Source organism: Rhinolophus sinicus, linkage group LG05 (assembly GCF_036562045.2).
Source record: "Rhinolophus sinicus isolate RSC01 linkage group LG05, ASM3656204v1, whole genome shotgun sequence".
In the NCBI taxonomy this organism is placed as follows: domain Eukaryota; kingdom Metazoa; phylum Chordata; class Mammalia; order Chiroptera; family Rhinolophidae; genus Rhinolophus; species Rhinolophus sinicus.
In genome coordinates, this window is record NC_133755.1 from 87,068,316 (window position 1) to 87,085,040 (window position 16,725).

Genomic DNA, 16,725 nt, shown 5'->3' on the forward strand with positions numbered 1-16,725 from the left:
AGCCTGGGGCTTCCGGTTCCTCTCTGCTGCCCACGCAGAGCGCTCTCCGTTCCCACCACCATGTCCTCCCCGCGTAGGCTCCTGCTGGCAGACAAGCCTCCCTGCTCCACCGGCAGTCCCAGCGCCTCCTCCAAGGGCACCAGCCCCGTGCTCTGCCCGCTGGCTGTGGCTTGCTCTCCGCCGTGCAGCTCTGACTTCCTGAGGATTCTTCGTCATCATCACGGCCACTGTGAGGCCAGTGCTTCTGCCTTACGGGTGGTGGGAGGGATGCCACTCCTGTCACCCCCCCACCTAATGTTTTTAAACATCGTAAGACGTAGTAAGTGTATCTTTGCACCAAGGAGTTCACACAGCAAATACATCATTCTGATCCTCCCTTCAGGGAGATTGCACCCTCCATCCTCAGGGTCCTTCCCTCCTGGGGTGCGGTTTGGGTCCCGCAGACGCTGCCCCTCCCCCCAGGACCCTATGTAACCTCCCTGCTGCCAGCAGAGGCCTGGTCCAGCAGACAGGTCCCGTGCCAGGCCCACGGCCTCCCACAGAGCAGGGGAGCGGCTGTTTAGCCTGGACGCTTACTGGACTCACGACCCCCAGGCAATGCAGAGGGACTCTCTACACACAAGAGCCCCCCATCTCTCCCCAGCTCTGGCCAGGATGACCTTTTACCATTTTATCGGTTATGTAGGTGGTACACAGGAGAGTGGGTGAAACAGAGAAATCCAAACTTTCATAGGATTGGTTTAATTTTTTTTTCAGCAGGAGAAAAAAAGAATAAAGTTACAAGATTCTTTTAATATTTTCACAATGTTAAAACTAAAACTGAGCTCTAGGCTATGTGTGTAAGTAAATCTAGAACACAAAAGGGTTAAATAAGATTTTCTCTTTTAAAGATACAAGAATTTAAGCTTTCCTTACATTTAACAAACTTCACAGAACAGATAACTGCCAGGGAACAAGCCCCCCTCCCCCCAGCTCTACCATCAGGAAGTGAACATGGGCTTGGAGCCCTGTGTGCGGCCGGGCTCCCCAGGGAGCCTGCTTCCCTATCGCTGCCTGAAGCCGGTGGGACCTGAGGAGGGCTGGAGGGCTCGCCTCTTGGGGATCAGAGCTTGGTGGGGGCCTAGGCGCCGCCTCACTGAGGATGGCCATGGACTGGCCAGAGGGCCGTGGCTTGACAACAGTGGTAAACGCGGGCAGACCCGGCCCCTCTGCCCTGGGCTGCCCGAGAGCAAGACACTGGTCTGGGTCCTGAAGCAAAAATTAAGGCTGGAGATTTTGCAGCGGATTCCACTCTGGTGGGGTGGGGTGGGGTGGGAGGAGGTTGGGAAGAGCATGATTTCCTATTTCAGTATTTTGGATCAAATACCATTTGAAGTTACAGGTATTGATTTGCAGACAGAGTTGAAGTGATTGCTGTGACATAAAAGGGCAAGTTGCTGGGCTAATACTCCAGTAGGCTGTGAGTGGGCAGATGCAAACGGCCTCTGTAGGAGCCTTCCACTGCCACCAACCTGGGTCAGACAGGGGCTGGGGACACTCACCCCTGCCCCGCCCACCCCACCTGACTGGTACTGATCCCCAACATGGGCAACCAGGCCCATCTCCACCCTCCCCACCTGGCCTGAGCTACCGCAGCTGCTGAGCTCCTCTCTGCCCACGTCTAGAGGCACAGGCTGAAAACCGTGCCCTCCCACTCACCTGCCAGAGCCAATGTCTCCTGGAGCTGGGCCAGGGCCACGAACCACTGTCCTAGACAGCTGCAGCCCGCTGCCCCCCCTTACTAAACGTGCTAAGTGGCAGATGTGGACTGGTGGTCCTTGGGCAGAGGGGATGCAGACATGGGAGGCGGGGCCATCGTCCTCTCCGCCCCCCCCCCCCCCCAGGGGCTGAGCAGGCTCCTGCTGGAAGAGGCAGAGTCTGCGGGCAGCAGCGGCCCAGGCGCTCCCCAGCTCTTCCACTGATTCCTGTTGGCTATGAAACGTCTTTAAAAAAACTCCAATATAGAAATCTAGCTGCAGAGGCCAGTGTGCAGACCCCAGCTGCAGCTGCTGTGCTGCGATTAGCCTTATTTGATCAATTGCCAGATCCCTGTACGTGGCAAAAGCAAACCAGAGCCAGTGGGTCAGGGGGCGCCCCTGGCCGCTTCTCATGACCACGGGGTCCTGCGTAGAAAGGTGGTTCTTGTATGTGGACTAGTCTTGAGTGGAGCTAATTTTCAAAGTGAGGTTACTGTTTCTCTTCTCGTATGATGAGAGAGTTTTTTCATAGCAAGTCAGGTAAAAAATTTGTAAGATTTTCCTAAGAACCTGCCCCCCACCCCCATTTCCAGCTCTGCGGGAGAGCGAGGCCACCACCCAGCCCAGCCACGTGGCATCTCAGCAGCCTCCTGTGACCAAGGCACGCGTGGCCATCAGGTATCCTGGCTACTGGGAGTAAGGATAAGCGAAGAGGTGAAAGGCCGGACATTAACCAGAGCTTCTGGCAAAGCCATGTGCGTCGTGGGAACTTTCACATCAGCCTCCACTCCTCCATTCACTCAGAGTCTCCGTCTGGAACACTTTCCACTTAAGGCTTTTTATAAGTTTGACTCCAGCAGTGACAGGTATGTGTTGTTTTAAATCCACTAGCCATGCTCAAAAAAAAAAATATTCTTCATGTTTTAATTTTATACAATGGCTAGCAGGCACCTTAGTAACCAGCCAGAAATCAATTTCAACCACCATCAACCCCTAAACTACAGTACCAGGATGGCTGGCTAAAGAAAGGAAACAGACTGGCTGTCGTCTGACGCGTGCCCAGTACAAGGTGTCTGGCTGACTTTGTCCTAGATAAGGCTAACATTAGTGAGCTAAGAACAGCGTCGTGTGGCGGTCGCGCCCGGGCTTCAGGAGCACCCCTCCCCAATGCGCTGGCAGGAGCGCCCCACTTTCCGGTCCAGTTTCACCATTTTCATGATGGCTTCCTCTCGGCCGCGGCCCATGTGGTCAAACGTACAGTCGTGCTGCTCGGGGAGGCGGTGTAACATGCAGAACACGTAACCTGCAGCAGGGGGAGAAGCAGAGAACAGACCATCAGAGTGGCCGCCCGACGCCCAAAGCCCAGCTCTCACTCCGGTCCGGAGCATGGGGGGGGGGGGGCACCTCGGTGAGTGGATGGTCACGGCACGGGCTCCTGCTGCTGGAGAGTTTATTACAATGCCCCCCACCCTGTAACAGGGGCCTGCACACCACGTTTCACAGCTGCTCCTTCGGTCAGTCCGACATCCTCAAAACGTCCCAGGGCAGCTGCTCAGAGGCTGGCTCTGCATTTATTGCTGCTCCTGCCTGGAGCCTAAAGGAGGCTGCTGAAGAGAGATATACCCCCTTTCCTTAGGAAATGAGGGGGCTCTGAGCCCCTTCCCTCCCGGCAGCCGCCATGTAGGCAGGAGAGCACAGAGCTGCCAGCTCAGCACTTTCTCTGTCTTGGGCAAAATGTAATATCCACCCCAGGACACCTACCATTTCTAGGAGGCAGAGAGGGAGCAGAAATGATTATGGCTTAAATTACATTCTACCTGCTGTACAGCTAGGGCTTGGGGGGATGGTGGGAGTGATCAAACCACAACCCACAAGTGAGTGGGGGATCTCAAAGGAAAATGGATTTCAAGTGCTGGAAAGGGTACTACTTATAAATAGAGGAAAGAACAGAAATGCTGAGCTCTAATCATCATCTCAAAGGAGCCTGGTGCTTCTAACTCCACCTGGCAGGTAGGAGGTTGGGGCTCCCACTCAGGCCTTTCCCCTCCACAAGTGGAGGGGGCTGCAGGGCCACAGGAGACACTGGTGGGGCTGGCAAAACAAAGGATGAAGGAGAGGCAGGAAGAGGGAGCAGATGAAGTGCCTCTGAAAGGAAACAAGGAAAGGAAGCCTCAGGGAGTCAGCAGAGAGGCTCAGAGGTCAAAGTGAACACACAGCGGTGTCAGCATGAGATCCATTCCTCCTTCCCCTCTTCTGGTTCATTTCTAGAGATGCTGATAAGTAAGTGGATGAGTGTGGGGGTGGACACCTCCCATTCCCTAGGTCTGTCTCTTTCAGGAAGAGTGGGGTTGAAGAGCTGCCTCCCCGCCACTCCCTCACCCCATCAGTTAAACCTGGCGACACCTCCAGGCCCCTGGGCCTAGACCAGGTCCACAGGACCAACCTACAGATGAATCCGAATCCTTTCCTAAACCTACTGCCACCCCTTGCCCCTGGAGCAGACGTCCCCTAGGCCAGGTAAGTGCCCCCCTCACTCTCCCAGCAAACAACGTCTTTCTTTTAAGTCTAGATCCCGGTGGCCACAGCACCACTCCTTGTGACCCATCCATCTCCACATCCTTAATCTCTTTTCTTCTCAGCGATGAAGGGTAGAGGCAGTGATTTTAGAAGAATAACTGAAATTGAAGCAAAGGCTGAGTGACCAGGATGGACAAGTTTCAACAGCCTTAACTTGAAGATTAACTTCGCCCCAAGAATTCCCCTCATGGACACTACAGTGCTGCCCTGGGGCCTTGGGCTCATGCTGTGTACGTCCCTGGCCCTGCACACACAGGGGGCTGAGCGACCAGGGAGGCCTGGCCCACCCACTGTGTGAGAGAGCACATTATTAACTGCTTCCCAGGGAGAGAGAGGCAATGTTTGCCTCTACATTGGGATTGGGTTTAAGGAAAAAAGAACAGAGATGAAATTCTTGTCTCCTGAGAAGCGGAGCTCCCACTTGGTCCAAAAGCAAAGTTAAGACTAATGAGTTCATGTGTTCTATTTACTGATAAGTTCATTACTCGGAGATATTGGATACCAGTTGTCTTTCTCCTAAAGGATTTCTCAGCAGATGTGTGGATGGCCTCAATATGCACCCTTCATCTAACAAACACCATCATCTCCTTTGTGGAGCAAAGCCCACCCGAAGGGGGCAACCTGCTGCCAGGTCAGGGTTTGGCACGAGGGTACCAGCGGTAGGGAGGCAGGACGTGTGTGCATTTTATAAGGGGCAGGGGAGGCCTGCTGTCCCTTGTCTTCCCTTTCTTCAAGATACTGGGATGATGCCGGGGAAGGTCCAAGGGGCTCCTCTCTCCTTCTGATGAATGGCGCTGGTTGAATAAAAACAGCAGGAAATGGATTACCCCTGAAATTACCCTGGCCCTGGTTCAGCCTAACAGTTCGTCAGTCAAAGGCAGACTGGGGTGGCGGGGAGAGGCTCCGGCCAGGGGCTCACTGTGCCCCTTGTAACTGTGCTTGGACTGCCTTCCGACAGCTCGGGGGCGGTCTCCTCGGGGGATCTGGCACGGCAACCACACGGGGTTTCCTCATATTCTCTCTACACCCAGGATCCTCCATCCAGCCCAAACACTTCATTTCTCTACAGTTCTGTGAACTGTAAGATACACCTTGACACTTGGCTTTGATTTCTGAAGGTGAACGCCACTAAGCAGCAGCTAACTTTTGGGAGTGGTGCTGGTCTCAATTACAATATGTGGCACTGTAACTCACTGGGGTCTGGAGAAACTTCTGGAAAGCTCCCTTTCCAAGGTGCTGCACTGAGGTGATTAGACGGCACAAATGAAGCTCACTCCCTCGTCAGGATCGCTCACCAAGCGGAGGTTACACAACGGAACTCGTCCCAGGCGCCGAGCAGGCGTGACCCACTGACAGCAGCCAATCGGCTGAATGACTTTCCGTGTCAGTAGTCTCAGCGGGCTGTTCTGGAGACGGGAGGGCAGGAGTCTTCATCCTCTTTCCTTAGTGCCCCACAGACCTATTTCTAGGAACCAGTGCAAGTGTCATGAGCTTTCAATGACTCTGACTCTGGAGACCAAGCTGGGTGTGGAGAGAGCTGAGAGCCGGCTGCCGGGGAAGGTGATCGTCCTGAACTTCAGTGGTGAACAGCTGTAAAGCACAAGGGACTTACAGCCTCCATCGTGGCCAGGCCGTCCTCCAGGCCGGTCATCAGACACCAAGTGAGGCCTTTTGAGTGCGGGTCTAGCAAGGCAGTGTCCAGAAGGGACGAAAGCACAGACGACACTGAATTGAGCAGCTAAGCTGTGACCCGGGCTCTGCTACTGTCCCCCAGGGTGTCACACAATTCTTTCTGTCCTGATTTAAAAAAGTTATATATCAAAATTGCATTCTTTCACTCGTTCACATACATACAATCCATAGCTACACTCTCCTTATGGGCCCCTAGTTCAGCATCATGTAGTTTTGAAAACAATTTCAATATACTTTTGCTTATGACAGCCGTACACCATACAGTGTTTCGGAGGGATAAAGGCAGGAGAATATGAGGAAAAGGATGCTGACCCCCAAGAGAGGAAAACACCGAAGGCAAAAGTTTTTGAAAATATGAGCTGCCTGCTAAACGTGGCTGCCCTCAGCCCTTTCCCTGCCATGTCACATGACTGGCTCCCCTGTTTTCCATGAAATACTGGCCTAAGCGGAAGCTGCAGAGTTATCTGAACAAAACGCTCAAGAACTTGTGTGGGCATTTCTTTGCTTGCTGGCATTGAGGGCAATTTGGGATGAGCCCTTAATTACAAAGGGAGGGTGAAGCAGCAGCTCCACGAGCACGTTGTTCCACGGCCCTCTCTGCCGGCTGCCACCTGGCCTGTGACAGGCCATCCTGGGCATGGGAAGAGGGAGGAGGCAGGACCACCACAGGTGACATCAGTTAGCCCCCTGCGAGCTGGGCTGGAAGGTCTCCAGAAGGTCTCCGGCATCTACACCCTCAGTGTGAAAAACCTTCAGTGAATCAGGCAGCATCAGGAGGGGAGGAAGGCCTGCCTGTGTAGACAGTCAGTGGCGGGGCCAGACGGGCTCATCCTGGGATCCAAGCCTGTGGCTGAGGACAGCGAGCGACGGGGCGATAGCAGGAACTTCCCTGACTGTCACTATCAGACACACAAAATTATGGAATAAGGCAAAAACATACCATTCCAGACCATCTACCCCTCTGTCCCAAAAGGGTTCCATGTGAATGAGACATGCTGAAGGCAGCATTCAGGTCACTCGGTCACTCGCCCTGGCCACCAGCCTGGGGGATTCTTGTGGGAGGACGGGCATTTCAATGGAGGCTGCTCATGGGTGCAAACAAGCACCTCTGGTCTCGGCCCTCCTGACTAGACCTGGGGACTGTGACCAGTGAGCCATATGCCACACACACGACACACGCTGGCCCAGAAAACAATCGCAGAAAATGGAACTGAAGCTCCGTCTCCCCAGACTCATAAGGGTCTAACATGCAGGTTTCTAAAAATGCTCATTTGGCCAGAACCAAACTTCAGACTTGACCCGTGAGCTTTTAACGCTAACACCTGAAAGTGACACAATTTATTCAGATCCTTCATCCACAGCTAACACTCACCTCTGCTTACACAGGCAGGAATGTGGGTTTTCTGCGATCGAGATCACTCTGCACAAAGGCCGCCATTAGGTAAAGATAACACGACACCCAGCACCTTGCTCTAAGTGCTGTGAAAGGTGCAACAGAGTTGTTGCACTCACTTGTTTACAAAAACCAACAACAATCAGAGCCCAAGAGGAAAACTCAGAGGCCTCGCCCAGGGCCGAGGGGGCAGGGCCTGGGTTCCCCAGGGCCCAGCAGTGTTGGCCGGCAGGGCCCTGGGGCAGCAGAGCCAGACAGTGGCCTCAGCGCCAGTTCCCTTCCCTCCTGCTCTGCTCCCCGCACCCTCTGGCCACAGGAAGGGCTACTGCACTGGGGGTGGGGAAGCGGAGGGAGGAGGAGGCGGGCAGTGCAGCCCCCCCCCCCAGCCCCCCAGGCCCTGGGCTCCAAGGCCAGCACTTCCCTCCAAACCCTAAGGACTGAGCAGGAGGTGGAACTCTTTTCCTATTGGAATTTCCTAAGGGAGACAAAGAAAGCGATGCCAAAATTCACATTCAAAGTCTGAGCCCTGTCATTTTTATTCAATCCCTGCCAGATAGAAATGTTGCTTTTTGGCTTTACCTTGGAGTAAAAAGTACCATTTAAAGTTGGCAAAACTGGGCAGCTCTGGATACTTCTGGACTTTAATTAAACATTGTTTCCTTGCAGATCCCCACCCCTTGCAGGCTCCCCCAGGGGCCGGGCTGTTTTAAAGGCAGGGACCAGGGTAGGCCTCAGCTCCAGCTGCTCGGGTGTTTCTACCTCACTTGCAAGATGTTTTACACTTTCTTGCTCATTTGACTTTCAAATTATCTAAGGTTCAAGCAGAACCTAAAAATACTGACAAGCGTGGGGGCTGAGGCACTGTGAAATGATCCACTGGTGTGCCTGCGGTGGCAGTGCGCATGCAAGCCGTCTGCACAGACCCCACAGCCCTGGGCACAGCGGACCCCCCTCCCCACTCCCCGCCTCGGGCTGCGCTAGTGCGGGTGCAGCCGGGCCCGAGGCCCTGGCAGGTGTGTCCAGCTAGGAAAACCAGAGAGCGCTGCCACAGATGCACACGGGCTCCAGCAAACGGAGCCTCGCCCAGGCCCCCCGAAGCTTCCTGGGAAACCTGGGTAGGGCCCACCAAAGCTCAGCTCTCTCATAGGCCCCACTTGCTATCCAAAGTGCCTATTTAAAAAAATAAATGACAAACATGCCTAATCCAGTGTTTGAAATGAACAGGCAAGCTCCTTAGAAAAAAGAATCCGTTTTCCAGCTAGGTAAGGGTTCCTCAAAGCTCAGGACAGCTAACCGACCTCATAGCTCATTTGTTAGTACACGCTGGGAACAGCGGGCGGCTCCCGGAGAGCTTGTTGGAAAGCATCAGCCATTTATACTCGCACGTGGCTGCAGCAGTCCCTGGACTGCACCTCCATCCTCTGACCCAATGCCCAAGGCATGATCTTAGCACAGAAATGTAGTAAAGGATCTTAATGCACCTTATTTCATCAGGCTCATGGTACAGGCAAAGCAGCTGCAGGTGTTTTGGGAATGGACTGTGTCTACTTTCCATTCTTCCCATCCCTGACTTTGCATCATGGAAGGAAAAGCATCGTCACACTCCAAGAAACTGAAATGAGTGGGCTGACACAGAGCCGGCTGGGCTGGGGGACGGACAGGCCGATGGGCAGAGGTCAGCTGCCTGGAGAGCTGGAGCTGAAATGCCACAGTGAAGCTGGGCATCAGTATGTCTGTCTGCTTTTCAAAGGGAAGGAGAACCTGTAATCTAGAAGAGCCCACCCAACAATTTAATAAAACCACTCAATCATACTGACACAATTCTAAAACAGAAGCAATCATGTTTCCCCCAAAACCAATTAAAGTACCAGTTACATAGATACGAGCTAAATGTTAGAACAAAAAGCAGAGTGATAGAAAGCAAAGATACAAGAGCCTGTTGTGGGGACAGAGTCCCAGAGAGCAGTTTCCAGGCTCTCAGCCTCACGTGGGGAGGTGCTGGCTCGGGTAGAGAATGACCATCAGCTGTAACTGGTTAGCCAATCGGCTACTGATGTTACTGTGTTGATTGGCTGCGTTGATTAGTTGGCAGGCAGAGAAGTGAATGGCGGACTGCGGATCGTGTGGCTACTACTGCGTGTGTCTCCCCCAGCGACCAGCGAGAATATAGTGGTATGACTCCCCTACCTATGGCTCCGTGGGTATTCCTTTTTGGCCTCACCATATCCTGCATTATGGGGGGAGCGGGACCAGAGGCCCTGCAGGCTGCCCCGCACGACAAATGGCGCAGCGAGCAGGGTCTCTAGCACAACACCTGTGCAACCAGCTCCTAAGGTAACGGAATGTACTCGGCAACCAGCTCTACAAGAACCGTCAGCACGAGAGGGAGATGACATTGTCCCAGCCCAGCTTGAGGAAGCTTCTAACGCAGTGTGTACACACGTCATTTAAAAAGTATACAAAAGTCACCACTCTTGCACCCTAGTGCAGCCTCTGCGGACAGCCCCGTTCTTGCAGAAACTCGAACGACCTCTTTCCTCTCCTCTGTGTGATGCCTGCCCCGTCCCAGGATGTCCTCTTCCATCACCCAACTCCGCAGCCTCATTTGGCCTGATAACTCCGAGAACAAGTCTTCCCACCCTTCATTCTTGCCTCTACCGAGGAAAAACCCCTTCCTGCTTCTCCCACTGGGGTGGGGTGGGGTGGTCCTGGGGGGAGCTGCCCGCACCAGGAAGCACACTGAGCATCACCTTGAGGGCTGAGAACCAACTCCGAGCAAACCCCTAAAAAGGCCTCAGTGCACAGGGAGGAGGGCGGCTGCAGGCTCACATTAAGCAGGGCTGCTTTATCTAGAGATGAACATATATTTAAAAACCAAGAAAAAACAGCTCAGGGCAGTTTCTGCCAGAGGAATAATGACTTGCTTTCAAACCCCGTTTCATTTCAGCAGCTGAAAGCGGCAGCATTAGCCTGTTGGTACCTGGGGCACTTTCTCGGATCTGAGAAACCCTAGGAGCTGCCCACAGTCCTGGCTCCTCTCCATGTGCCTCAGGGGAACAGTGAAGCAAAAGCGGGGAGCTTTTGGTTTTTGGGGTGACCTTCTCCTCTCCTCAGCAGGCTCCTAATTTGTTTGGCCTTCTCTTTCAGCACTGCCTTGTCCTGTAAAAGATTATCTTCTCAAATGGAGAAGTCCCTAGAAACCCACCTCCATGGCTGCGGTGGAGACAAGAAACAGGGCCGTCCCCGTACCACCCAGCAGCCACCGAGGGCATGGACGGGGCCCAAGGCTCCCCACAGAACGGGGGCCTATGCAGACATCCCTGGAGGCTAAACTAGCAAGAGCCAGTTCGTCCAGTCACAGAAAGTCCAAGTGGAGATGCCATTGGGGGACATCAGACTGTAAATGCCAGGTGTCTCTCTCCGGGCCAACACTCGGAAAGGAAAACTTTCCCCATTTTTCTCTGCTGGCCTTTCCATCCACTCGTTGGGGTTGCGTGGGAGCACGAAGATGACAGACCAAAGCTGGGAGAGACCTATGGCTTAGTCCCACCCCTGCTGTCATGGCAAGTCCCTCAACAGGGGAACCTCAAGTTCTCTTTCTAGATAACCCAGGGAGGCGCTCGTGCTTTGGAGCCCAAGTGCTGGATTCAAGTGCCAGCTGCACTGCTTTAGCAGTTGTGTGGCTGGGTAAGCCACTGAACCTTTCAGAGCCTCAGTTGTGTCTCCTATAGAATGGGGTTGTTATGAGCACTGAAGTACCGTATTTCCCCGAAAATAAGACCTAGCCGGACGATCAGCTCTAATGCATGTTTCGAGCTGATTTGTCCGGCAAGGTCTTCTTTTCGAAGAAACACGGTAGCGCATATGAAGCCCCCGGCACGAGGAAGGCTGACTGTCCTAGCCACTGTCATCCCTGTCACCTCACACAGCACAACTAACATGCCTGGCTTCCAGGCTCGGCGCCCCCTCCTCCCAGCTGCCCCCACCCTATGGCTTTCATTCTGTGCCTCCCTCTTTCACCTCTCAGTCTAGGCTCCCGTTCCCTTATCCTTTGAGATACTGCTACTGACAAAGGAGAATGAACAAGGAAATCTTCCTTTGAACATGGGATGCACAAGTCTCCTCTGTCCCGCTCCACGAGCCTGTTTGTACAGACTACAAATGCATGGTAAGTGACAAGCGCAGTCAAGATTGCTGCTCAAGATATGCAAATGTTAGTGAGACTGATTTAAATATATGAAGACACACCGGGCAGCCTGGAAAGCACCCAGTGGTTAGGGACACCATGAAAGGGACACGGCAACTTTCCAAGGACAGCAGAGAGCAGCTCCTTTGCTGCTGTGCGGGGCTTCTCCAAGAATTCTGCATGCCTCTTTCATAAGCAGAGGCAGAGCATGTGCATTTCCAAGTTTGGTCACGTCCTGACGTGTCTATTTCCCTGAGACTGTCCAGCTGGGAGGTGTAGTGACAGGATGGGCAAGAGGAAGCAATAGGCGGCAGACACTCTGCAAACAATCTATATTATTACCCCAACGGTGCCAGCATCACATGCATTGTTTTATGTGCTTCTCTTAAGAATGAAGCCTCTCCACATGCTTCTTGTTTTCACAATACCTCAAAACGGTCATTCTGAGGACCTCAGAATGTGTAAGAATCCTATTTTCACAAAATTTGAACTTTAAGGTCGTAAGTCCCACAACATCTGCTGTCCACTGTTAAAAGTGTGTGTGTGTGTGGGGGGGAGGGGTGCAGAGAAGCTGAGTTCTTGATTCTCTGTGTTTAAACTTGAGTTTATTTAAACACACCTCCCTGAAGGGAAAGAGGCTTATATTCAGTGTTAGAAGACTGTTTTAGCTGCAGACATGAGTTCAGATTTGAGGTCAGATTATGGACTATATATATAAAGCCCCCACTGAATGGACAGCTTACTCCAGTTTCTAGAGACTTCCTACCTGGATGGGCAGCTGGTGCTGAGCTAGTAGCCCAGTTCCATTTTACTTGGGGACTGAGTGGGGGAGGGCTCAGACATGAGAACTCCACCAAATGGCTCTAGTCTGGGTATTAAAAACACCGCGAAGGAGGCCTGAAATCACTGAGTCCAGAGCGGCCGGGACAGATGATTGAGCCACAGGCCGTGTGACATACTTACTGTCCTGATCTCCTCCTCTTTCCCTGCTCACTCCGCATCTACTGTGCTTTACATACTACAACTATTCACTGCTGGACCCTCTTTCTGTCTCACCCCACACTCTCCCAAGGTTTAAAATTCTAACCATATATGCTAACAACTCTGAAATTGATCTCTCTGCCCCAGACCTCTCTTTGGAGCTCCATGCCTCTGTTCCCAATTATCTTCTTGGCATCCTGGATATCACGGACCTAAGATGTCCAAAATGGAATACTTGCTACATCCGCACAAACGCGCGTCTTCTTCAGTGTCCCCCATGTTAGAGAACCGGGCCACCATGCAGCCTCATGACACACACCGGGGGTCATCACAGGTACCTTCCTCATTCTCCACATTCAATTACCAAGTCCCATGGAGCCTATTTCCAAAAAGTCCAATCCGGTCTCTTCTTTCCATTTCTCCTGTCACCACCCAAAGCCACCAGCATGTCTTGCCCAGGTGACCCCAACAGCCTCTTCCAGTTCACCCATGTCAAACCATCCTCCTCCCAGCAGCCCACGGGACTCCACACACCCCAACCTACGAGGAGCACATTTGACTTAAAGCCTTAAGTGGTTTCCCTGAACGACCACACACCTCAGCATCAGTGCGCCTCCCCTGGGCCACTCGCCTCCTCTTACTCCGTAATCTAGACACACTGACCTCCTCACTACATTCTTGCTTCTCTAGGCCTGTTTCAATAGCCCTTCCTCAGGAAGACCTTCCTACACCCTCAGAGTAGCCTAGAGCTCGCTACATGCTTTCGTGGCATCTTGGACTTTTCCTTCAGTCACTAGTCGCGATTATAATTATAGGGTCATTTGTGTATTTTTTTTCATTTAACTCGTTTCCCTGACTAGATTTCATGGAAGCCAGAAACATGCTTCTGTAATTTATCACACACACACCCTGTGCCTAGAACAGTGCATGGTTCAGCCAAAGGATTTTGGTTGAGAGAATGAATGAGAGGTTAGTCGACCGTGTTCTCCCAACCTCAGGGGACAAGCAAAAGCCAGGCAAGAGCTCAAGTGGCAAACGCGATGCCCTCCCCCTGGCCTCGCAGCAGCACCTGCCTACCCTGCCCTCATCCGGAAGTGCCTCGCTCTCATCCTCGGTCATAACCCCGCTCCCCATTCCCCTCCTCCTCACGGATGCTGCCCCTGGGAAGCCTTTACTGGCGTCTAAAAGCCGCCACAGACCACAGTCCTGCATTGTCTGCTTTTATATTCCCTCCTTTAAGGAATCGCATTTAGACCCAAGGCTCCAAGTAAAATCTACAAGGTGATATCTCTTGAATTTATGTTTTCATTCAGAAATTCTTCTCTGAAACTCCAAACTCCTATATCCAACTGTCTATTTGACAAGCACCTCGAACTGGATTGGCAGACAGGAATCTCAGCTGTAACATGTTCAAAACAGGACTCTTAATCCTCCTGACTCCTGTATCAGCTCATCTCCGAGTCTCCCTGCCTCAGTGAATGACACCATAGACCCAGCTGCTCAAGCCACGCAGGACTCATTCTTGATTCCTCTCTTTCCCGTAGTCCTCACATCTTTTTTAGTAATCTTGTTGGCTGTGCCTCTAAATGATGTCCTGATCTGCCCTGCTTCTCTCCAGCTCATGCAAATGTCCTGTGGCAGGAATGAGTGCAGCATGCAGAGGGACTGGGAAGGAAGCCAGCAGGGCTGGGACGCAATGGGGCCAAAGTTCCACCGCGGCTCGCTGGGGCCTACAGGGAACTCGCTGTTGCCCTGCGTTAGCCTCTGCTGTCCCCCAAGCCTTCTCCCTCACAGCAGTTAGAGGGACTCCTTCCTTCCTTCCTTCGCTCCCTCCCTCCCTCTTTTCCTTCAGGTAACTGACCTGAGATGTGCTTTTTAATGTGTTAATTCCTCTTTGAATAGGTAATACATGAATATAATAGAAATTCAATTTGTATAAGATCAGATTCTGCAAAAGTCTCTCATCCCATTCTCAGTTACCCTCCCAGGAGGCAGAGCAGAGTCCGTACATACATGAGCAATTATGTTTATCTCCCAGAAGAATATTTTAAAAATGTAAACCAGATCATGTCACTCCTTTGCTTAAAACTCTTCAGTGCCTTCCCACTACTTTTACAATAAAATTCCAACTCCTGGCAGAGGCCTACTAGCCCGTCCGTCCGGTCTGCTCTCCAGGGCCAGTGCTCCAACCCCACAGCCGCCTTTCTGGTCCTCAGATCTGCCCAGTTTGTTCCCGCCTCCAGGACCGACGTTGTTCTCTCCATCCTGGACACCTTCCCCCAGCCCTCTGAATGGCGGGCTCGCCAGCTCAGCTTTCATCTCCTCCCAGATGGGGCCCCATCCCTACTTGCAGCCCCCACCCCTCGCCCTCCTCATTCTGTCATTCTTTACATCATGGCACTTACTCCCATCAGAAAGTATCTTTTCATATGTTCCCTTGTTCACTGCATTTCTCCCCCAAGGAATAAAAGCACCACGTGGTCAGTACTGTGTCAGTTTTATCTCCTGCCATTCCTCTGGAAGGAACTCAATAAAGACAAGTAGACTGAGTAAATAAATAATGTGAATCAACATTTGACTCCCTAAAAGGAGAAAAATTACTTCTAGCAACAAAAGTATGTTTAAAACTGTGCCCCTCCCCCCACTCCTGGAGAGGACCGCCACCCCAGTCCACTTCCTGGGTGAATGGGTACAGTGAGCAACCTAAAAACTACTGTTGCCTGGGGAATATTCCTTTTTTTTTTTTTTTTTGCAGTAGGTATACTTTCCTAATTATGCTTTTCTATTGCCATTATTATCAAGAGCCTGTATTTGCTGAGCTCACTCTGAGAGGCAACCCAGAAATGTCCAAGATGGCATCAGGTGCTCTCCTGGAATTACAACTTTGCTATGACTCATGACCACAAATTAAGTGAGTAGATAATGAAGAACTGAACACAAATCACACAGATTCCCACTGACATTCATTTCCTACCCTACTCTGGTATTTCAGTCAATTACCCCAGATTCCATGGAAAATTCGTTCTGGCTGGGATAACAGTTCAGTTCAAGGGAAGAACAATTTAATTGATGCCAGAGTATTAACACAAACCTGGCCCTTTAATTTATAAATCTGGCACTTTCCCCATTCCTGGGTGAATCTGTAACACTGCACTGCACAGTTCTGGGGAGCACATGTCATCCTGTGTCTTACTCACAAGGAAGCACAAACTCCCTCGTGCTGACTCACAGCTTCCATCTCCCAGGGGATGCTGGGAGCGAGTGTGAGTGCGGAGAGCATGGTGGCTGCACAGCAGGTGTCCTTATAATCCAGTGAACAAGCGGCCTGCTCAGCTCCTCCAGACACAACTGGGCAGTTGCTAGACTAAGCCTCCTTGACCCACAGGAAATGTCTTCGATGGCAGTAGCCACTGCCTGTCACCTCCCACGCTATGGCCTAAGAACAACCCATCTCCTGCATCAAAAGCCGTCTCCTGACTGATACTTCACAGAACATTTTGGCCAGAGGAGCATCTAACACCCGCGTGGTATGCTTCCCCAGCTCACCTGCAGCCCCTGCGTACTTTCCTGGAGGACTCATCACAACAAGTGAAGCCGGCCCCGCTGGCTGCTGCGGAGACAGCCAGCCATCAGGTGGCGATCCCCACAGGCAACCAGCGCTATCTGTCCCCCAGCCGTCCACCCGGGCACCGCACATTTTAGCATGTACACAGCTGGCCATCCCCCGTGATCACGTACCAGGAGGTACCCTCTCCTTCCAACTATGGCCAGGCACTGTGATGGGGCAGAGAATAAACTAGACAGCACAGGTGGCCCTAACACTCGACTCCGCAGGTAACACTAGAGAACACCTGTCACCTCCCAGGAGGGAATAAGCAACAGCACCCTCCCAAGACCACACCAGGCTCAAGGGCAGGCCAAGTCCAGTTATGCTTGAGAGCACCCATGCCAAGCAGCTTCTACGCATGCACCTGTCATCGTCTGCAGTCCACAGGAGAGGTCTTCATTTCCTACTGAGTCGCCTCACCCAACAGGGATGGGAAGAATGTCTGTGCAAATAAGATGTGGAAAGGGGAGCTCTTTCCTAGAGAAACCAGTTGATCCAATTCTTTTAGGCACCTCTCCAATGAATTATAGGGCTGACTCATGCACCCTTTTCA

At 52.3% G+C, this 16,725-nt stretch overlaps 1 protein-coding gene across 3 annotated transcripts in view; it reads right to left on the reverse strand.

Moving 5' to 3' along the window:
- Positions 1-718: 718 nt before the first annotated feature.
- The window catches only part of ZFAND3 (zinc finger AN1-type containing 3), a 296,203-nt gene continuing 280,196 nt past the window's right edge, over positions 719-16,725 (reverse strand). For all 3 annotated transcript variants that reach the window (XM_074332881.1, XM_074332882.1, XM_074332883.1), the window contains one exon: positions 719-3,039. In XM_074332881.1, the coding sequence (XP_074188982.1) occupies positions 2,885-3,039 (155 nt within the window). In that variant the 3' untranslated portion in view covers positions 719-2,884. The remainder of the gene's footprint in view (positions 3,040-16,725) is intronic.